We start from the raw sequence: 24,070 nt of genomic DNA on the forward strand, positions 1-24,070 counted from the left end.
AAAAAAGAATATCATAAAAGATATTCATAAATATTCATTATAAAAGATACGCTGAGCTACATAAACTGGGATTGTTCTTGAAAAGGATTGAGGATTGCAATCCGGTTAACACAGTAAATAATACTGCAACTCTTTTCAATTTAGTTTGACTGGATTTTATTGATCTCTGAATATATATGAGAATTGACATGCATTATTGCACGATTCATCATTGTTTATTTCTTTATCCATTTACTGTTTCTGCTCAAAATGAGTGGGGAAATACCTTCCCTGTGGTTTAGTAAGACACACCCATTCCAGCAATTCAACAGGGTGGTCGCTGTATCTCACAAAACAAAAACGTACAGTTTATTTTATAGGGTTACCTCAGAGATGTCCACATTCTGAGCAACTGTTACATAAAAGTAACCTTTAGGGTAATTACAATATAAATAAACGATTAAAAGTAAACAATTCGTGTTTCTTATAAATATATTTCACTAATTACAACTGAACAATAATATATATATATATTATAACTGTTTTATGGTTAAACAGACAAAAATGAACAAAGTGATGACACAAGTATTTGTAAAATACATTTAATTTTCTAAATATTTGGGCAACAAAACCAGACCAAAATCTACTACTGTTGAGTCAGGGCAGAGATTTAAGTGGCAGCTGTCACGTTCTGTTTCAGTAACACAATGAAACTCAACAGTTTATTTGATACTGCTCAAATACCCTTAAGTGTTTAGAGTTAACTTCATAAACAGCTCTCGTAATTACTTCAAGATGCTTAATAGTTTCGATATCATGCTTAACCTGTTATAACCCCAAAAACTTTACATGCTTCTACTGAAATCTCTGCTGAGGTCCTCTTTTTTTTTGTCAAAGTACCAGAAAAAGATATCACAATTAAAAGCATACATTGTCTTTACATGGTCATTAGTATACTGTGTAGCTGTACATATTACAAGACACTTATATCAGCATAGGCAATATGTGTTAACAAGACAGAGTTGCATAATGCATGTAGTAAATCTGGTATGAATACATCAGTGTTTGTGTGAGAGGAGGTTTATATAAGTGCGCTCTACTGTAGATAATAAGTGCATGATAGGTACATACACGAGGGGGTGTGGTCACTAACTGTCAAGTGAATGGTGTTTGAGTGCCACCTGGTGATGGTGACAGGGAATTACAGCAGCGAATTCTGCTATAAAGGTGGCAAATAATTATCTGATTCAATAATTCAAACAACCCTGAACAATCTATGTCTGCCTTTTTAAATTCAGTGTCAACCCATTACAGACAGACAGACATGCGCACACTCTCACGCAAACCCCTTACATTGGTTTAAGTAGTCATAACACATTACAGTTACGACACAATTCCATAAGGAATCAATCCAGATTTAGAAGAGATTAAGGGATAAGGTGTCTAATTTATAAGGCGAGATGGCATACAAAAGTCCTGTATACAGTTGAATCACATTAGACAGTAAAGAGGGGTAAAGGCAGAAGAACTACAGCAATTGTTGCAGGATTCTACATGTGTCCAACTTTTTTTGTGACATACAGGCATGCAATTAATTACAGTACACTATATTAGCATTGGATAGCATAGAGAGACAGAGTTCACGTCATCCAGTCCCTGATGTACGCATCAGTAGTTCTGTATGTGAAACTCGGCAGAGTAACAATCTGCTTCCTCGTTCTTGTGATCTCAAATATTTTTTGTTGTTTGAAAAGCAATGTCCATAGATTAGTACTCTTTTTGGCATTGAGTTTGCACAAACTGGCTGTTGGTTGAGCTCCACTGAATGGCAAACTGTGTAAGAAGCAAACTTAGGGCTTGTCAACTTTAATAACAGGAAAAATCCTTAATCCTTGAACTATTACTTTCATTGAGCATTGTATTGTGACTTTCTCCTGACCTAGCTAACACTGTTTATATAGTGGTTTCTCAGAAAGAAACGTGTACATACAAACAGCAGTATGAGAGAAGAAATCAGACAGGAGTGTTCGATACAAGATTCATGCTTAGGAGCCATACAGGGCTGCAAATATATACAGTTTATACATATACATAGGAAAAAGTGATAGTAACCATTAGCAATAGCAGAAACTTAACAGTTACAACAAAAAAACTACAAGCAAATAAATGAAGATATCCTTCATTGGATAAAGCAGTGTGTATGTGTTTTAACTATCTGATAAGTCTACTGCTATAGCTATGGATTGCAACTAGTCATTGCCAACTACAGCGTATTCAATAAGCAGACTAGTTATGGGTGGATCCACTGCGTCATTATAACAAAATGAATTAGTATTTTCTATGAGAGTTGAGTGATTTGATTAGGAAATGACGGTACAAATAAAACAAGATGAGATGGTAGATATAAAACAAAATTATTTTTTTTGGCTGTTTTTGAACTTCATATCTTGCCCCTTAATGTTTTAGTATACAGGGCTGTTCCTGATACCACAGCAGAGCACCATGCTGAAGATCATCTCAAAGATCTAGAGGAAAAAGGGCATGATAAAGGTAAGATATGGGGTATTATACAGAGTTATTCCAAAATTATATGACAGCGAAGATTACATTTTGATGACTCACTCACTCACCATGATAACAGCAACAACCAGGGCAGCAATGCCAATCAGATGGATCTTCTCAGTGAAAAGATCATTAATCTTTTTATCACAGCCCTGAAAAATGAATGAAGAGTATTTTAAAGCCTGCATAATATTGTGAAATAATATAAACATGCTTATGGACAATCACTCTTCAGAATTCTAAATCATATACTGTACAGGAGACCAACAGAGTTTCTCACCACAGAAGTTACAGGGCAGGTTACAAGGCCTATTAATGAGATACCCGATTTTCCACAGCAGTCAAGCTGAAACCCAAAAATGAAACTAATTAGAGATTTCCATACAAAGTACCTTTCAGGATTTGTAGCATACTGAGGTTTGAGTAGAGTTTTTGTGCTCAAACATTGATTAAACTGTTCCTAAATTAAGTGAAGACTACTTACAGTCTCATGAAAGACCTTCAACACCGCAGTGGCTGCGTTCTTTTTTTCCGGTTCTAATATTGTGGCACTTCCACTTCTTTCATACACTGAATCATAAAAACTGACCATCTCCTTGGAAATCTGAAAACATAAAAACAAATGTATCACAATTGTTAAATCATAGACTGACTTTTTACACAAGAAGGGATTAAGATGCGAATGTAAGTTTGCCTGAGAAACCCACCTTGTCTTTGTGCATAAAGCCCCAGATACCAGCAGCGACCTCACAGGCAAACAGAATGACAAGGCAGGCAAAGAACTGTAGAGACAAAAACATTTATATAGGCAGGGCAGGATCCAGGAGTTTCATGTGCACTCTCATCTCTGATGTTACTTTACTTACTCTATGAATAAGCACTTCATTATAAACACATGTTATGTAGATGGACTTTATAGAGGTAGTTTTAAATGTTGTTAGAAATGTATTATAATATACCAATTGTTTGCTATCATTTAATTAGAGGATGCATAACTCACTGTTCCCAAAAGACACTGGGATTCCTGTATGGCGCCATAGCAACCAAGAAATCCAACAAACATCATCACGGCACCAACAGCAATCAAAATGTAGACACCTACAAAGCAGAAGAGCATAATGTTTACATACCGGATTAAACATAACAATGTTTACAGTAAATTAGTGAAATACTTAAAATCATTTCCACATTGTAAAAAAATCCATATCAACATAACAAATGTTTTTGTTTTACTTTAACTTGTTAAATAATTTCAACTTATTTATGTTATGTCAACTATATATAATAGTCAAAAACATAAAACAGTAGGTTCAATTTGATTAAACTTGCATGCAGTACTGCAGCATTTTGTTTTTGCATGTAAAGTGCACAGGAGCTTTGTCTTCAAAGTGTAAGCCATGCCCATGACCTTCAGGTAGTTAAATGCTAAACTAAAATGAACCAACAAATCAAAACGTTGTAATGTGACTTCCAGATTGGGTAAATACTGAACAGCATCTTGAGGATGCAGTATTAACTGTGACCAGCAGATGTCGCTGTCTGCCAACTTTCATTGAGTTGCATGGTTCATTATGAGGAAGAAAAACTGCAGAACATTTGGAAGTAATACAGAGAGCCCAAATTAACTTTTTGTTTCCATTCGCTCATTCACAGAAAAAAAAAACACTGGTTGAACAGAAAATCACCCTTCTTCTGTAACACTAGGTGCACTGGTAAAAAGAAAAAGAAAATAGCATGGGGTACATTTTAAGTAAAGTGAAAGAAAGATTGTCCTTTCATTGTATACATTTCTCAGTAACACTGAGTATGTTACTTAGTAACTGCTGTAACCATAGCAACCCTAGCAGACCCTAGGGCATGTTTGCTTGGATGTTAACATGACAGTGAGAGAGAAAGAGTGAAATAGAAAGGAAACCCCTGTCTGCCACACATATAATAGAAATGTTAGCGATGACTCAGCACCCAGTATATGAGTAACCTAAAATTCCTCCTTATTTTTACTTTTGAGTCATAGCTTTTCACTTGTGTACGTCGGCTTGTGTTTCATCCCATTTTTAATCCGTTATTATTTGCGCTATATAAGTGTTGCTCTATTTAAACATAATTTAGCTACTTACTTCCTCATTTTCTGCTCTGAAAGTTGATAATTTTGACAAATCTCTCACATTATTGTCATGATAAGATAATTTTTTTTAACAGTACCCAATATTTAACCACTAAATGCTTATTAAAATGTATTCATAGTCACAATTCATTAAACGGCGTCACTGAATATAAACAGCCTCTTCAAAGTCAATCCTGAAAATAGTTTCTAAACACATTATAAGTGATATATTGCTGAAACACGCTGAAAAGATTGTAAACTATGTAGTAATTGCAGAGTTAGGTAATAGGGGTGTAACGGTTCACATTGCTCACGGTTCAGTTCGTATAACGGTTTTTATAGTCAAAGTTTCCGTATGGTTCGGCACTGGGAATGTTCCAGAGAATATTCTACTGTCAAATCAACGGAACACTCTTTTAGGGTGTTTTCAGACCTGTAGATCGATTGCTTTGTTCTGAAAACGAGGGTTAAATCACTACAATGTTGCAATATAATCTTGGTGCAGTTCGCATTCAATATTTCCAAATAGACCAAACTTTGTTAATACAAGTTACATGCGAGAAAACTCTTCTTTAATTGGTCAAAGTGCATCTGTTTATTTTCCGTGATTCCGCTCAAAGATGTCGGTCACTGTTAATTGGTCCATTGAATCAGATTGCTTTCACCATTTTTCGAAACCGCTTCAGAGTTCGTTTGCAATCGGGCCAAGACCATCTAGTTTCCGGGCGGTTGTTTTGGTGCAGTTCCGAGCACGATTGCCATGTTCACATATGCATAAACAAACAGAACCTATCACGACACTGCCATTTAGTGCAGAGATCAGCTCATTTGCATTTTAAAGGACACACCCAAAATGGCACAAACATGCTATAATAAATTATTTATATGATATTTTGAGCTAGAACTTCACATACCTACTCTGGGGACACCAACCATCTATTTTACATCTTAAAAAAGCCTTGTGTAATGTCCCCTATAAGTAACTTCTAGTTGCCATGGATGTCAAAATGTCAGGTTCTGTGCTTTGTCAGTTCGTTCTCAGTTGCGAGTTTCAGGATGCGAGTTTCATCATATAGATCAGGGGTGGGGAACCCTGGTCCTGGAGGGCCACTGTCCTGCAGAGTTTAGTTCCAACCCTAATTAAACACACCTGAAAATCTAATTCAAGTCTTCAGGAGTACTTGGAAATTAAATTCAGGTGTGTTTGATGAGGGTTGGAACTAAACTCTGCAGGACAGTGGCCCTCCAGGACCCAGGGTTCCCCACTCCTGATATAGATGTATAACTGCTGCTAAAATACATAAGATGAAGGGGTGCTGTCCAGCATTTTAGATCCAAGAGTTTTAAACTGCATCCTTTATAGCTGAAGGGCTTCACTGTTTTGACAAATGGCAATAAAAACATTTAGCACATCTGCTAGTATTGTTATACAGTATATTTGCTAGGGTTGCCGCGGTGACAGAATTTTCCCACCGGTTAATCGGCGCGTCACAAAGCCGGTGATCCCGGTTTCACCGGGTGGGAGGGGCTTATAAATGCGCATGCAGACGTGCACATTTTACTTTCACTTTTGAATTACGCAACTGTTTAAATGCAGTGCTTGCGTACGCTGCGTTAAATCGCGTATGAATTTGCGTGCAATGCGAGTGCAACAGCTGGTTTAATTAAGTGCTTGATTAAATGTGCGCAGGTAATTCTCACAGAAACTGCCAGTCCCAAGCAGAGCAACCGGCTACTTCTCCATAAAGCTCTGCTTGAATGATGGGTTTATTATTTTTCTTGATGAAAAACACAAAAATGATCTTGCTTATATTAAACATCATATATGTATATTATAACAAAAACGAGTAAGCACGCGGCTTCTGTCATCATCTGGTCAGTCAGCTCGTCTCGCAAACTCTGACAGAAATAAATGAAATCTGACACCTGCTGCTCTGTGACGTGACGCGCGTTCAGCTCCGCTTAATTCAGTCAGCAGACACATTCAGTTGTAAGTGTTTGCTCTCTCTAACGAAACTAAATGATTTAATTACACGAAAATATCAAAACGACGGTGAAAGACGGTGTCGCGGTGGGAAAGTGATCTAACCGGTGAGAGGCTGAAGCACCGGTTATCACCGTTTCACCGACTATCGCGGCAAGCCTAATATTTGCCTAAACATTGTGGATCGGCGTTACTTGCGATCGCGTGTAATCTCATGACCAGACTTGTAAATTATGCCTAATGTCATACAGTGGCATACGAGGACCTGTGCAGAATAAGGTCTGGAGTTTCCTTTCAAGGGAACTTCAACAACTTCAACTTGTCAGAGATGACAAATGTAACCCTTGTTCTCTGAGAAGGGAATGAGACGCTGCACCAGAGCTGATGCTATGACGCAGCGTCTCGTTCCCTTCTCAGGTAACACGGATTACATACGTAACCCGAGACATTCCCTTTCGAGGGAACTTCAACGCTGCGCCATAGCGTCCGCCCCTTTTCAGAGAACAAGGGTTACATACGTTACCAGAGACGTTTTTTTATTTATTTATGATGTTATCGAGTTGTCACATTCAGGCTAATCAAGTGATTGACACACAGCGCAGTTGACTCTACCGCTCTAGTACTGTAAAGGACATGAGAGATGCAGGCGATCTGTTTCGACAGTAAAGTCTGCAGTGGTTCCCGGAGCTTCGGCTGTTTTTGTTACTTCACCAAAACATTCATTGTGGATGGGTTGATTGACCGTGGTTTAAACACTTACCGAACCGAGGGAGGTGAACGGTTCGGATTTAAAAGAAAAAAAAAAACATTATACCCCTAATCATTTAACAGTCTTTCACCATTTCTGTGTTCAAGATTATTTGGTTTGGGTTAAAATGGGGGCTCAATAACGTACTTGAGCCACCCCAAGACAATTGCAAGCATCCATTTAGGTTGCAGCAGTTTTTGAAAGTTGAGAGAGGTCGCAGCTTTCTCGCGAGTGGGTGTGGTTTCAGTGCCAACAGCGGACACGCCCCAGCATTTGAGAGCAGAGAATGCAGCCAGTTTTTCAAAGATTTTAATAACTTATTTTATATACTTGGTTTTTTCATCATTCAAAATTGGTTGGGTGCTTAATAAAACATTTCTTTGTGGTGTCACAAACTCACAACACATTTAATATCTGACTCTACAGAGACTTTAACAGAGAATAATGAAACTCTGCATGAATTTTTTTCTACATTATTCATTTAAATTTACTCTGTTCTGCCAGCCTCCTCTCTCTCAGCCTACCAATCTTCTCGTTTACTGGCTAAGGAATCTTAATCTCCAGAGCATAATTAGATTCTTGCCCAATGATTTCAAAACATCTAAAATTTCTGCTGTCATTTAGCATCAATAAAACTCCACCGCAAGAGAATTTTTAAAAAATCAATGCACACTGGAGTAGCGTTGGAGGGGGGTCGGCCAAGACCCGATTCCATTATCTTAATTTCAGTGGGTACTGGGCTCAAGAAACTGCCACCAGGCCATCTCTCAGTGTGACAGGCCTGAATAGAGCACCAGGGTGTGACTTGCATACTAAACAGCTTTGACAATACACACCAACCTTTCCTATGTCACATTTGCCGTTTCACAGACCACACCTAACCTCACTCACTATCACTAATAGTCTGTTTTTTCACACACAGCCTTGAAAAGCATAGTTCATTTGAAGTTTATATTTCATACACGTGCGCTGCTGTTTTACGCATGCGCATTGCAAAAAAATACCCTATACAGTAACTAAATACAGGTACATTCAAGCATAATTCTTTTGTGAACTAGCACAAAAAGCTGTGTAGCTAAACAAAGCATGGTAGGTTTGAGGTCAGGATTGACTAAAAGGATGTAAGAAATTGTTAAAGCCAGGTGCTTCCTGTGTGGAATGAATTTCTTATGACACAATACAAAGAAGAAACTCCCATCACTCTGTAATGGCAACTTGAGCAGAGTTATGGACTCTGACGTCTACGTTTCAGTCTCCGAGAAGGCGTTTGAATGAATGTGTGGGTGCAAAGACAGTTGCCATTTCGAATGCAGCTGCTATTTTTGTTCATTCAGAGAGCAGACATCTGGCTCTGAGCCAAGGAAAGAGACAGAAAAAGAGAGAGAAAAAGAATGTAAGAAAGAAATTAAGTATAAGAGAGACAGAGGGCTGGGCGTGTCACGTATCAAAAGGAAACAAGCAAAAATAGGAAGAATGGAAAGAGAAAACAAGAAAATATGAAAGAGAGGAATGGGAAAAGCAAACGTGTATACCAAATCAGTATGAGAAGACTAAGGCAAAGATAATGAAAAAAGCAACTGAAAAGTGGAGAGTTGAACATGGTATGGGGAAAGACTGCAGACTTTAAGTATAAACAGATGATGCCAGAGTTAAACCACAGTGGAAGTACTGGTGAGAGGAAAAACAGCACGGAGCAAAAGAGAGAGAAAGTCAAAGAATGAGAGAGCGAGAGCGAGAGAGAGAGAGAGAGAGAGAGCAGACAGAGCTCTTGTAGATGAGGGGTGGAAGGAATTATGAGCTGAATTTTCCTTTAACAATGTTTTTTTTTACTTTCGAGTGTTCTGTAACTTCTGTCCTTTAAACACATAGTGTGCACATGCATGTATAGCTTTACTTATTTGTCTCTAAGTGTACTACTTTACAAAACATAACACTATTCACAAAACATTGGCCCTTATAATTAATTATAATTTAAGTTAGTTTGTTTAAGGATCAATCATAAAAAGTGTTTATATCAACTAAGATATACTAAGTTCAACAAAATCATAGCTGTCTTTTTAATGTGAGTGAAAATACAATTCTTTAAGGATAATTACTTCCTTTTCCTGTTTCCTTCAATAATCCTGCCTTTGTTTTTTTTCTAATGATGTTGTCAGCCCCTTTCCTCTGTTTCAATCATTTCCACTCACGCAGTCCAATGACTAAGAATGAAACATTGGCGTGCCCACTCTCACACATCTCTAGATTAATTTTCACTATCATTCACACTATCAGCCCTCATTAGATAAAGTGGGCAAAGTTCGTAAAGGAAACTGACATGCTTTAACTGGCAAGTGTTTATTTGTGCGATCAAACTCAAAAATTAAGTCATTTGCTTTAGGGTGTAAATTGTGCACAAAATGGTTAGCAATCTGTGATTTTCTTCATTGATACATTTAATTTAATTAAATTTTTACAAAAATGATGTTTGATGTATATAGGAATGCCACAGGCCATCTATCTGGTGTCCAGTGCCTCCCCATGATGACTCTGCAAAATAGATGGACAAGTGTGCCATTTTATGGCTCTTTCAATAATGCTAGATTCTTATGGAATCTTGAGCAAATAAACCAGAATATGAATCTTATTTTACTGTTCTTCAGCCAACACAGACACTGTCTCAGTTTACTGGAATCTCATCTGTTACTGGAATCTAAGCAGCTACTATGACGAGACAGCAAGAAAAAGGCTAGGTTTACACTTTACTTTCACAGACATAAAAGCTTAAAGGGGACATATCATGAAAATCTGACTTTTTCCATGTTTAAGTGCTATAATTGGGTCCCCAGTGCTTCTATCAACCTAGAAAATGTAAAAAAAAGTTATTTTGTTTTGGTAACCAAGCATGGGATAAAATAGGTTATTGAAATTTTGCTCCCCTTGTCATGTCAAAAGGGGATCTTATTATAAAAATACCGCCCCATAATCTGTACTATCCAACCACAGCACTGCCATTTATTGCAGAGAGAGAGAGAGAGAGAGAGAGAGAGAGAGAGAGAGAGAGAGAGAGAGAGAGAGAGAGAGAGAGAGAGAGAGAGAGAGAATAATTGAAAACACAATTGAAATTCAATTTCAACAAACCACCATCATGGCGACTGGTGTTTCCATTACATCAGCTCATTTGCATTTCAAATTACACACCCAAAACAGCTAATTTTTGCTCATACCTACAAAGTGGCGTAAATTATAATAGATTATCTATATTGAGCTAATACTTCACATATGTACTCTGAGGACACCAACAAAACAAAACTAACTGGATTCTAACAGGATCTCAACAAACATAAACCATTATTTTGCCATGATAAGCAAATTTAAAGAAGTTGATTGCAGAAAACACTGGGTAAAACACAATAGGTCATCTTGCAGTTCTTAAAGGTCACTTCCTCAAAAGGAAATGTAATAAGCATAATCAGCATCTTAGTGAATCAGGAATATACACAGTTTAACATGACAAAGGTAAACAACAGATTTAGCAAATGCAGCATTATTATGGAAAAGCAACAAGTAGAATTGGTTAAAGACGGTATAAATTAGTCACAGACCTGTGTCTTATGGCAAATAATACATAACCCCTGGTTAATGTGCAAGACAAAGCTTTAGGATAGTCCTAGACTAAGACACATGTTTGAGCTGTCTCAAATGAAAATAACTTGCACTGATATATGCCAGTGCCATTGATTTCCCTCAACAAGTAACATCTTTTTAAGGCATGTTTTTAAAAGATGCTTAAACATCTTAATTTAACTAAGGCCTAGTCCTGGCTTATCTAAGCCTTGTCTGTGAAACCAGGCCTATGGGGCGGTTTCGCGGACCAGGATTAGCTTAATCCAGGACTAGGCCTTAGTTGAATTAGGAAATATAACTAGTTTTAACAAACATGCCTTACTATAAACATTACCTGTGTGCATTTTGAGGTAAAACAAAGGGCACTGATGTATTTTAAGATATGTAAGTGCAAGTTGTTTTCCGTTTGGAGAGCTCTTAAAAGTGTTTAAGTCTAGGACTAGTCTAATCCCTGTCCGGGAAACCGCCCCTATAAGTTTTAATTACTGCAACAATGCGTGCCTGCAGCCACTTTAATAGAATGAAAAATGTCCAAACATATGTGCACCTTCAAAGTGGTCAAATTGTGCAAATCATTTGCAAAAAATGTATACTTGCATTAAGGCACTATATTCTTTTAAAGGAACATGCCTTTCTCATCTCCGTGCGTACCTTAACTCTGTCTGACGCAGCCCCCGCTTATTTAGCTTTGCACAAAGACTGGAAGTGAATAGCTCCAGCTAGCAAACTGCTCCCAATAAGTGACATAAATAGGAAAATGTTCGCATTATTTTGTCACTTATTGGGAGCAGTTTGCTAGCTGGAGCCATTCACTTCCAGTCTTTGTGCTAAGCTAAGCTAGCGGGGGTGCGTCAGACAGAGTTACAGCCACACGGAGATGAGAAAGGTATGTATGGACTTATCTAACTCTGGAGGATACTGTGAATAAGCTAAATTCCCAAAATATGGGCATGTTCCTTTAATTTGACACAACTACAGTATTGCACACAGTAGCAGCTATGTACTAGGTCTTATAACTGTGGCCTGATTGACATTCTTCACCAACTCATCACACAGCACCGTTTCTACCTGGCAGGGAACCATCAAAACTCTTTTGACCAATTCATTTGTACACTTCAATATGCTTTCAGTATCGAAGAGCATAAATCCCCATCAGTCCTGTGGTACAAATAAACCCAAAGACCATGAGGAATAGTGAGCTTCAATGTTGATGGTGAGTGCTGATGGATTTTTAAAGTGATTGTGATCATAGGAACAGGAAGCCATTTGTGCTAATTGAATATAAATGTATTCTCAGTATTGACTGAAAAACCATTTTGGCCAAGCATCTAATGAGACCTGTTGACATCAGCATGCTACCATACGTATGATATAAAAATGAGTGAACTTTTAAAGAAACTGAGGATTAAGCTGACTCTCATTATCAACTATCATGAACGATAATGCTCATATTTTCATTTGGAGATTTTTAAATTTTCAAATTCAAATTCAAATTTGACTCTGTTGTTGTTAGTTTTATGTTTATTTGATACAGCACTACTTTTAGAATTATATTCCCAATGGGGGATCTCCATTGGATCTTTGTATTAAATTGACAATTAGGTTTCACTTTGTCATGTGTCTGATTTGGTCTAAAAATACACTGCCACTTTGGCAACATTTCCACAATCAGCTTGTGATTGACTGGGTGGGGATGGCAACTTAAAGATTAACCAATAAAACATTCTTTACTTTGTTTTCTTTAGTGAAAGGAAAGCTGTATTTTCCTAGGCATAAAACAGGCCAATCTCAACATAGAACCAACTGTGAAGTTACAGTCAAGATACGCCACCAACATTAAATTACACATTAAATTAATTACAATGTTGTTATAATGCTAAAAACAAAGTTGTGACTGGTGAGTTAGCGCTATATGCTTAATGCTATATAATAGCTTTTAGACTGAAGTTCTACTTTTGATGTTAGTTACGTTTTGTAGGCCCATACAAAACCCCCCACAAACGTACCACTCAGAAACGTCTATAAAACATTCTCCAAAGTCCAAACAATTGATTATTCCTTAATTTCTGTATCTTTGTCTGATACACGCTCAAACACAGTGTCTGTTCACACACACACACACACACCGAGCAACTAAAAGGAGCTGCTCTGTGAAACAGCCAATCAGAACAGAGCTCAACATTATTATTCATGACCCATTCAAATAAGGAAATAATAGACCATTTCATTCTAAAGGCCACTTAGCACCACATAATGTCTATGTGAATTTATAACCCTCATCTTCTGTTTCTCATCATTTTATCTACTGACAGAAGACTTTTTACCATGTTTACCTTGCTGTAGCGTTAATAAGACGGGTTTTGACGTCATGTATTGTGATTGTAAACAAAATGGCTACCTATTAAAACTATGACATTTTTACTATTTTAAATTTAACCAATCACAGTGTTCATCTATTTAGCCATACATGTCAGGGTACTTTTAAGAATTTCACTTCTAGCTAAAACAATTGCTACATTTTTATATAATTTTTTTATACATACTTCTGCTTTATAGCCAGTACTGCTTGAAAAAAGCCAAATAGCACTAAAGTCACATTTTTTTTTTTAGCTCTGAACTCTTATCTTAAATGTAATTCTCTGTTAAAGTACAGCAGTCACTCATCTAATTTTGTTTCCATGGATACATCACTGCTCTGCAATAATGGAATAATTGAGTCACCCAGGGTCAGTTCCATTCCCTTAACACTCAGCAGCAGGCGTCTGCGAGGAAGGGCTGACCACACACCACCATGAGGCTTATACAATGCTGAGCAATTTCTTTAGCAAAGACAATATTTTAATGGTTGAGTTAAACAAATAACCTTAAAATAAATCTACTTCGTCTTTAGATGTATTTAATCAAGCACGAACATCAATCTAGCACATAACATAATTTCACAAGTTCACATTTGAATTTATTCCTTTAGTAATCTAAATAGGAATAACACATTTGGTACACAGCTTGAGACTTGAATTAACTTAAATAAAATGCATACGAATAAAGGGTGGTAGTGAAATGCCAAAATTGGCACTAGAGTAAATAGCTGTTAATACTCTGTGTGCATAATTATATGGAAATGTGTATTATTTATACATTTATAAAAAAAACACTAGTCAAATACAACGTGGACTTGTGTCTAAATAAGCATGCTTTATGCCACCACAGCACCCCAAATACAGCTGTCTTTTGTTTTTTCTCATGTCTGAGAAGAGACAAATACTCAAACTGATTGAAACAGGGCCAAGAAGTGAAGTCTTCTGCTACATGCAGTGTACTTATCGCCTGCAGTAAGATTGTAAAGAAGAACATTTTCTGGAAGCTGACTGGCAACTTTTTTTTTAACTCTCAAGGAAAGAGTTACATGTGGTTCGGACTGGATAATGTGAGTAAATCTTAATTGCTGCTCAATGGGCCCTGTCATCTGGTCATCATTCATATTAAGTGGCTTCAGTCTAATAAATTAAGGATTACCGGTAAAGGGATAGTTCACCCAAAAATGAACTCTGTCATCGTTTACTCACTCTCATGTTGCTGCAAACCTGCATACATTTCTTTGTTCTGATGAACATGAAGGAAGATATTTTGAGATATGTTTGTAACCAAACAGAAATTGATACAGGTTTGTAACAACATGAGAGTGAGTAAACGATGGCAGAATTTTCATTTTTGGGTGAACTATCCCTTTAAGTCTAACATGTGCTCATTTTTGAATCTCATACTATATTGTAGCTATGAGACGAAGCGATGACAGACTATTAAAGCACATTTGTTTACTCTATTCAAAGCTAAAGCTGCACCTGGACCCATCTTCTGTTTTCTCTCTGATGGACCTAGGCTCTAGTTGCGATCTCTCACATTATGCTCCATAAAGAGCAAGGCAGGGCGTGTAGAGATTCTGGCTGCAGGCCATTTCCTCACATTAAGATGTTGAGAGCTGTAATGTTTCATCTGCAGCTCCTTAAATGGCATCTTTGCACTTTGCAGACAGACAATAGATCAAATCACGCTCTTTCTGTCTAAATCTGATCCCGCCAGAACAACTATGATTCCAAACACAGATTCCCATTTATCACTTGCATTATGTCATTCCCTTAAACATCTTTAATTATTCTGCCAGATGCATATCATATTGTGGAACTTGAATTAATTTGCTGATGCTTGACTCAGAGATTTGCTAACTTACTAAGGAACTATGAGCAACTCTTGTTCTTTGAAGTATTCAGACTATTGAGTTCCAGTGTATTAGTATGGCACAAACAACTATTTTCACCACTCCCACACTGCTTGAGCCATAAAAGATCTAGTCAACCCATCAGCTGTTCCCAGACATCTGACACCTGCTGGGTTTTTATAGTAGAGTCTGTGTACCAATGACCTGCTGGACCTTAATGGTCAAAAGGCCATGTGCTTGTTTAACTACTATCTGAACACAACGGCCCCATTTAAACCTGGTTTTAAGATGGGTTTTGAGGTGATCTGATCACAAGTGGTCAGGAGAGATTTACTGCCATTTGGTGACCACTTGCGTTTGCATTTGTTGACTTCATACTGTACATACACTCTTAGAACGAATGTGTTAAAAACAACACATTAGTGTTGATTCTGGGACAACACACTAAGGCTATGTTTACATTAATGCGTTTGTGCTTTAAAACGCGTTACTTTTGCTACGTTTACGCCTTTCATCTACACTACATCACCGTTTTCGACCCTCATAAACGGATTCGTTCGCAAACGCTGAAGACCCTGTTTTAGTTTGAGAACTCAGACGTTGCTCTGAGTGTAAATGAACGTAGACGGAGTCTTATGTAAACGAACAGCTGACGTTAACGTGACAGTGCATCATTTTCAAAGTAAAAATTATTTTATTCATGTAAATGTTGGTTTGCAACGGAGGTTTTGCCAAAAATAGTAAACATCTACCAACCAGCTATTATAAACGCTATATCGGATTGTTTTAACATGTATCCTTATAGATAATGTCTGTTTTATATTAATGTTTGAGTATTGTTGGGTTTAATGTGTTTATGTTTTGTTTAAATTTAGTTAGCTTACGAAAGATAGACTGTAATTTTAAACGCCATATAGGCGTTGCAAAGGCCAATATGAAGGGAGAATTGTAATGGGTCAGACATTATTTTCCAGTTTAATGTAAGTTTTGTTTGCTACTTTAAAATGAATTTCGTTTCGGATAATTTGTCTCTTAATTTTAATCGATGTTTTGTTGATAAGTTTTGTGAATATAAATTAATAAAAACAATAAACTCAACGTCATTAATATAATGCTCGTTTAGGCGCTTGGCTTTTAGCTATTTGTGTGTTGCTAGCGGAGGACGTGCACGGACCTCGCACACTTTTAAAAATTAATGCAATAAGCATTTCTGGTAGGCTAAAGCAATACTTCACTTCATACTATGTTTGATTGAAGTTTGCATTTGCTGAAATGTATTTTTGCTTCAAGTTCGCTACTGTTTAGTACTGTTCACTTGAATGCTTTCTTTTTAAATCATAAAGACCTTTCTGTTTAGTTATAAAATCAAAATTAACCTATTAATCATATTAATATGTTGTAGGGGGAGCTAGAACAGTATAAGTGTTTATGTTTTGTTTAAATTTAGTTAGCTTACGAAAGATAGACTGTAATTTTAAACGCCATACAGGCGTTGTAAAGGCCAATATGAAGGGAGAATTGTAATGGGTCAGACATTATTTTCCAGTTTAATGTAAGTTTTGTTTGCTACTTTAAAATGAATTTCGTTTCAGATAATTTGTCTCTTAATTTTAATCGATGTTTTGTTGATACGTTTTGTGAATATAAATTAATAAAAACAATAAACTCAACGTCATTAATATAATGCTCGTTTAGGCGCTTGGCTTTTAGCTATTTGTGTGTTGCTAGCGGAGGAAGTGCACGGACCTCGCACACTTTTAAAAATTAATGCAATAAGCATTCTGGTAGGCTAAAGCAATACTTCACATCTTACTATGTTTGATTGAAGTTTGCATTTGCTGAAATGTATTTTTGCTTCAAGTTCGCTACTGTTTAGTACTGTTCACTTGAATGCTTTCTTTTTAAATCATAAAGACCTTTCTGTTTAGTTATAAAATCAAAATTAACCTATTAATCATATTAATATGTTGTAGGGGGGAAATAGAACAGTATAAGACTTTCCCAAACACATTTTTATAGGTTCAAAAATAGTGTCTTTTATAGTTGCCAGCAAAGGACCCATGTATGACTTTTTGTCAATATCGCACACCCCTAGGCTGCATAAACGTGCAAAGGTAAGCTATTAGTAGAGTAATAAGTTATTTTACACTTTTATGCGCATGCCCAGTTACGTGATTGGTCATGTTTCATGCGTTTATGGTGGTGTATAGTGTGGATGAAGATTCTTTTTAAAATGCCAGTATAAACGAGGATCGTTTTCATTTTAAAATGCCGTTTTAAAACGCAAATGCTCTAATGTAAACATGGCCTAACTGCGTCGTCCTGGAATCCACCCATCTCTGTGTTATTATTGAAACAACACATTTTGTGTTACTTTTAACACAACATGTGTTATACTTGAACACAAAATCAACACAAAATGACACATAGGGCTCTATCTTGCACCCAGCGCAATTGACTTTGTCCGTGACGCATGTATCATTCGTATTTTGCCCCGGCGCACAGCGGGTTTTTCCCGTCACAGAAGCACTTCGGCAAACTAGGGAATGAACTTGCGCTCCCTGGGTGGTTCAGCGCAAAAAAAGAGGCGTGTTCCGGCGCAAACCATCCCTGATGCTATTTTGCAGTTTCACAAAACAATTGCGCCACTGACCAGAAAAAAAAGTTTAAAGTCAGTGGCGCGTTGCGCGTTGTTCATTATGCTATTTTAAGGGCGCATGCTTGACCATAATGTATAGGGTGCACAACGCGCATACACTTTGCTTATCTAATCTACACAGATGCAACAGTTATTTTTGCAAATCATAAATTGTTACACTTAAAAATATTAATACACGAGATAAGGGGAATCATAGTGGTGAGCATTGTGGTGATAGTTTTTATTTATTCTCATGCAAATAACGATTAAAATATTTTCATAACTTTGTTGTGTGGCTGTATTACGTTTATTTTATGTAAATAATAATTAAAATGTTTTCATAAGAAACCTTAATGTATATGAACTTGATTTGTAAGAGTACTTTGGGGTTGGACCTTGCTTGCGTTTCTTGGGTCCGATTTCAAAGCCCCCAAACCCTTTCAGCGGTGAAGGTGGACGCAGCGATGTCCTCTGCTGGCGTCAAGTCCTGAGGCAGATCCACCTCCCGTTACACGGCGTGCCCGATTTATGCTGGCAAGCGTGGGATTCCCCCGTACAAGGACGTCGGTCTCCTCGGCTGTGAACCGCTCCTGGCGTGCGCCTGGTAAATCCGTCATAATAATAGCAACCCGCCATGGAACTTGCGCCCTTGCGTTTAAAGGGAATGTTGGCTAGCGTTCTGATTGGTTTATTTGACGTTACGCCCAAACCACACCTATGAATAATGAACCTACTTCAGACCAACCCCTTATTGATTTGCGCCCGGCGCAAGAGTTATTTCTCACGCCGGGAAAATAGCAACAGCGCCCAAGATCCGCCCACAAACTCACTTGCGCGTTGCGCTTCGCACTTGCGTTTCAGATCGTTAAAATAGGGCCCACTATGTGTTAAAATTACACATAATGTGTTAAAAGCTTACCGCACAATGATGTGTAAAAAATTAACACATCCTTTCTAAGAGTGTAGTTTACTGTGCCAGTCCACATTATTTCGCCCAAATATAGTTTTATTTCAATCTAATCTAATGGGATAACGGTTTCAACAGTAACAACATAAACAAATGTCTTTTGTGGAACAAACGTAACATCCGCTAAACTCCGCAAAAAAAAAAAACAGCTAAATACACAACAAGTATATTACCTTAAAATTCAAATCATAGATAAAGCGTATCAAAAACTACTGAGCTATGTTATTGTGTAAAATGTTTAACGTTAAAATGGGTGTTTCAACAAGACGACAAGCAAAGCAAGAGGGAAAAATCTTGGTTTCAGACAAAAAGGATTGAGGTTATGGAGTGCCCAGCTTCATCCTCTGATCTCAACCCCATTGAAAACTTGTGGGGTGATATTAAAAATGCAGTTTCTGAAGTGCAGTGGTGTAGTCTACGTGATACGCAGGTATACGCCGTATACCCACTAGAAATAGTCAAGGATTTCCGTATACCCACTAAAAATAGCGCGAGGATGCGTAACAGCATGGTTTTGTGACATTTTTAAAGTTTAGTCATAATATAGATGTGAAGCACTGACCATTAGCATGCTACACTTGCTACTTTAGCGGGTTGAAATACATATTAGGCTATATACTTCATGCCGAACTGCGCGATCCAATCGGCGTATGAATTTCTATGAAATCAGATTACTATAGTGACGCGAAAGTAACTGGGGAGCAGACGGGCGAGTGACAGCAAAGTACCGCGAGAGAGACTCCAGTTATCACATGGAGAAATCTGCTTTGACTCGCTCTCGCGGTACTTTGACATCACCAAGAGGTCTGCTTACCGCCAAATGAAGTCGAACCTACAGTGTAGCTGCTCACGCGACACTGTAAACAAACAGTCCAGAGAAGTGAATGAGTGCTGCAACATAAACTCCATAGAGTTTACAACGCACATGTGAGTAAACAACATTTAAATCATCAGTCCAGTTTATTACTTTATCTGGAGGTAAGGCTCCAAATGCAATAAAATAAGCCCGTAATTATATCCTGATGGTTTTAGCTTTCAGTATGTTTGCTTGTGCTTCACAGTGTTAAACTTCCCTTCTCTGTGTTCATTTATATATCTACGTTCAAGATGTATATGATCTTAAACTTCTGTTTGGTTTGGGTGTCTAATATTAGGCTACATGATGGTCTTGTAATAATATGTATAAGCCTATTTTCATTTTTAGACAATGCTTATATTATATGCAAAAATAAGCTTTTATATCAATGACTATGCAAATTAGAGTTAATTCATGGTCATCTTAAATTTGTATTAATTAAAAACATTTACACCATTAAATTACACATGGTAATGTTATCAATAGTTGTCAGATAATAGCTATTGAAAGAATTTAATATTTTTTCTCCTTTAATGCATGTGTTAGCCACAGATTGAAGATTTATTTAATTTTAATTAACAGTTAAATAACTGTTGTCCCTGAGTTAGATGTTGATTAACACTAAACCAATCTAAAAATCAGTCCAGTTTCCCCAGCTGTAAACCCATTGGCTGTTAAAGTCTTTTTTTCTTATAATAAACTGACATGTTGATAACACGTTCAGTTTGTGTGTTCATGAGTACATTTTCAGAATGCTCTTAGTTACATGAATATCTATACTGTATGCATCTGTGAGTGTGGTGGTGCTTATGAGGTGTCGCGCTAGGACGAGTAAGCATAAGGGTGAGAGGGAAAAATCACAGTATACTCACTACAAAAATCTAGACTACACCACTGCACAGATGTGCAGCAGTTATCAACAACAAAGGTTATACAACTAAATATTATTAATTAATGAGGTGGTTTCCTGGCCAGTGATTATCTTAAGCCAGGACTAGGCCTTAGTTTAATTAGGAAATATAACTAGTTTTAAAGGGATAGTTCACTTTAAAATGAAAATTCTGTCATCATTTACTCATCCTCATGTTGTTCTAAACCTGTATGAATTTATTTTTTTCTGATGAACACAAAATAAGACATTGTGAGAAATGATGGTAAACACACAGCAGAAAGTGACCATTGACTTCCATAGTAGGAATACAAATATGATAGAATTTAATGGGTCAACTGTGTGCTTACCATCATTTATCAAAATGTTTTCTTTACCTTTTATCACAATACTTCCAAAAATTTTTTTCCTACTATGGAATTCAATGGTCACTATCTGCTGTGCGTTTACCATCGTTTCTTAAAATATCTTATTTTGTGTTTATCAGAAAAAATAAATTCATACAGGTTTACAACAACATGAGGATGAGTAAATGATGACAGAATTTTCATTTTAAGGTGAACTATCACTTTAACAAACATGCCTTATTAGAAACATTACTTGTGTGCAATTGAGGCAAAACAAAGGGCACTGGTGTATTTTAAGATATGTCAGGGCAAGTTGTTTTCAGTTTGGACAGCTTTTACATTTATTTTAGTTCAGGACTAGTCTAATCCCTGTCCGGGAAACCGCCTCAATAGTTGAAAGTGAAGTTTAATCTTCTTCAGTGTATAAATGTCTTCAAAGGAAAATGTTGACACTGCTATTTCTTAACAGCTTAATATTCATTTTCTTTACTTCCCTTTAAAAGAACAAGACAGAATTTTACATTTTGTTAATGCTTTGATTTGGTATTGAAAGTATAATGTTTTCAGTCCATTTGAAATAAGGAAATAAAATCTATAACATTTCAGCAGAGAGAGAGAGAGAGAGAGAGAGAGAGAGAGAGAGAGAGAGAGAGAGAGAGAGAGAGAGAGAGAGAGAGAGAGAGAGAGAGAGAGAGAGAGAGAGAGAGAGAGAGAGAGAGAGAGAGAGAGAGGCAGTTCCATCTGCAACCAGTCTTAAATGTTCATAAATACATAACATTACTCACTGGGAATTTCACATTTTCCAAACCCTAAGCGGAGCCACACTAAACCCCCTCCCTTCAGCAAAAGGGTTGCCTCCATTTGAGAAGAACAAATCATAATATTTCAGATAAAGGGTTCAAAGAAAAAATATAACAAACATTTTTATGTAATTGTAGCACGAAGTCAGCCTTTTTTCTGTTTCTATTAGTTTCATGCTCATTAATAAACATGTCTGAAATACCCAGTTTCACTTCTGGACAACTATGAGCCAGATGTTTTCCATACTGGATGAATCATGCTTAAAATCTCTGCTAAAATACTTTAAAGGCCAATAAATAGTAGAGGAGGCAAAGGGAGTGAGAGCAGTATTTTTACCAAAGGTTACAGAAAATGTGACAGAGAATCAAGTGGTTACGCAACAACGCATACAGTATGACATTTTTCACAGCCTGAGAAAACAGATAAGTTATTTTTTTTGTGTGAATGTAATAGTGATCCTGAATAAAACTTCCAAACAAATATGTCTGTAGTAGGGATGGGACGGTATGAAAATTTAGTCTGTAAAAAAATTTTGTCATCCCTAGTCTGTAGACAGAATTCATGTTTATCAGTGAACTGTTCATTTAACTAGAAAGCTGTTTGCACATTTGTAACCCTCTCTTCCTTAAAATGCAAAAGACTTTCCTGACTAAAAAAAAATATTGAACAGTCACCAACAGAACTACTGCACCTGTGTGTCCCTGACACTAACCTCTGACCACACAAATGTCCATGGGAGACAACATGTCTGTTATTGTACAATGCTGACGATCTGTATTTGGAAATTTTGGTTTACTCATCCATTACTGGAATGATCATAACAACCATGTTGTTATAGAATAACCCAGTCTCACAAAGTTTCGTGATATAGTCACGTATTTTTTTGATTCTTTTTTCGTGCTATTATCACGAAATTTCGTGTTTTTTCGTGATCGTATAACGAATTCCTGTTTTCGTGTGATTATCACGTATTGGTTACTCAACTGCTTTTTCCTATTTTTAAACCATTGTCGCTTCGGTTTAGGGTTAGATTTGGTGCTTGCATTAGAATGTCACTTTATATATTGGTTTATACTATTTTTTCTGATTTATTTTTTTATATGTCGCCTGGCGTTAGGGTTAGAGTTGGGTTTGGTTAGGGATGTCATTTTTTGTAAATCTAACCCTAAACCGAAGCGACAATGGTAAGAAAATAGGACAAAACAGTTGAGTAACCAATACGTGATAATCACACGAAAACAGGAATTCGTTATACGATCACGAAAAAACACGAAATTTCGTGATAATAGCACGAAAAAAGAATCAAAAAAATACGTGACTATATAACGAAATTTCGTGAGACTGGGCTGTTATAGAAACAATCATTTGATAACTAACAAATTGTATGTCAATGAAAAACTAAAAATAGTACTAATAAAAAAGACCAACACTAAAGAGAGGTGTATAAAGTATTACAAGGGTAAAGTATTTAGCTGTTACGTATTTAACATTAAAGGGACTAACTGCAAAGGGACTATGCTCATTTTTCAGCTCCCCTAGAGTTAAACATTTGATTTTTACCATTTTGAAAGCCATTCAGCTGATCTCTGGCTCTGGCGGTACCACTTTTAGAATAGTTTAGCATAATCCATTCAATCTGATTAGACCATTAGCATCGCGCAAAAAAATAACCAAAGAGTTTCGATATTTTTCCTTTTTAAAACTTGACTCTTCTGTAGTTACATCTTGAACTAAGACCAACTGAAAATTAAATGTTGCGATTTTCTAGGCAGATATGGTTAGGACTATACTCTCATTCTGGTGTAATAATCAAGGACTTTGCTCCTGTAACACAGGGGCGGCGTTTGCGTATAAAACACCATAAATCAATAGGCTATAATGATGCTCATTAAAGAAAATATAAAATATTTTTAGTAGAGTATATCTGAACATTGGTAAATCACTAATAGGGATAATTTATTCGCGTGTTCGACTTCATGCTATAACACAGAAACCGACAAGTGGATAACATCAAAGTGCTGCGAGAGCGGTTCGAAAGCAAACACTCCGATGATTTCCCGACTTACCCTCGCGGTACTTTGATGTCATCAGCCTGTCGTTCTTGCAGCGCAGCTTGAAGTCGAACATAAGGTTCCCCCTGCAGGAGGTCTCATGATGACCGCTGCTGTTATAATCTTTATTTTCGAAAGTAAAATCCTTTTTTGTTTTAACATTTAAACAGATTCACGGTTCTTCCCCACACTCGCGCTATGCATATTGCATACATTATTCCAGAAGTAATATGATTTGTTATCTGTGGATAAATAAACATGTTCTGTTTCACTGGGAATTGTAACGCAGTTGAAGTGAATTGTATTCATTATTTGCGCGCATTTT

General features: G+C 36.9%; 1 protein-coding gene across 1 annotated transcript in view; it reads right to left on the minus strand.

Annotated features, from left to right (window-relative positions):
- Window positions 1-565: 565 nt before the first annotated feature.
- Window positions 566-24,070, minus strand: part of cd81a (CD81 molecule a) — a 32,463-nt gene continuing 8,958 nt past the window's right edge. Inside the window, exons 3-8 of the mRNA XM_065267581.2 lie at window positions 3,542-3,639; window positions 3,249-3,323; window positions 3,026-3,145; window positions 2,822-2,887; window positions 2,610-2,693; window positions 566-2,504 (exon numbers count right to left, since the gene is read on the minus strand). Of these exons, the coding sequence (XP_065123653.1) occupies window positions 2,442-2,504; window positions 2,610-2,693; window positions 2,822-2,887; window positions 3,026-3,145; window positions 3,249-3,323; window positions 3,542-3,639 (506 nt within the window). The 3' untranslated portion in view covers window positions 566-2,441. The remainder of the gene's footprint in view (window positions 2,505-2,609; window positions 2,694-2,821; window positions 2,888-3,025; window positions 3,146-3,248; window positions 3,324-3,541; window positions 3,640-24,070) is intronic.

Source organism: Paramisgurnus dabryanus, chromosome 2 (genome assembly GCF_030506205.2).
Source record: "Paramisgurnus dabryanus chromosome 2, PD_genome_1.1, whole genome shotgun sequence".
Taxonomy (NCBI): domain Eukaryota; kingdom Metazoa; phylum Chordata; class Actinopteri; order Cypriniformes; family Cobitidae; genus Paramisgurnus; species Paramisgurnus dabryanus.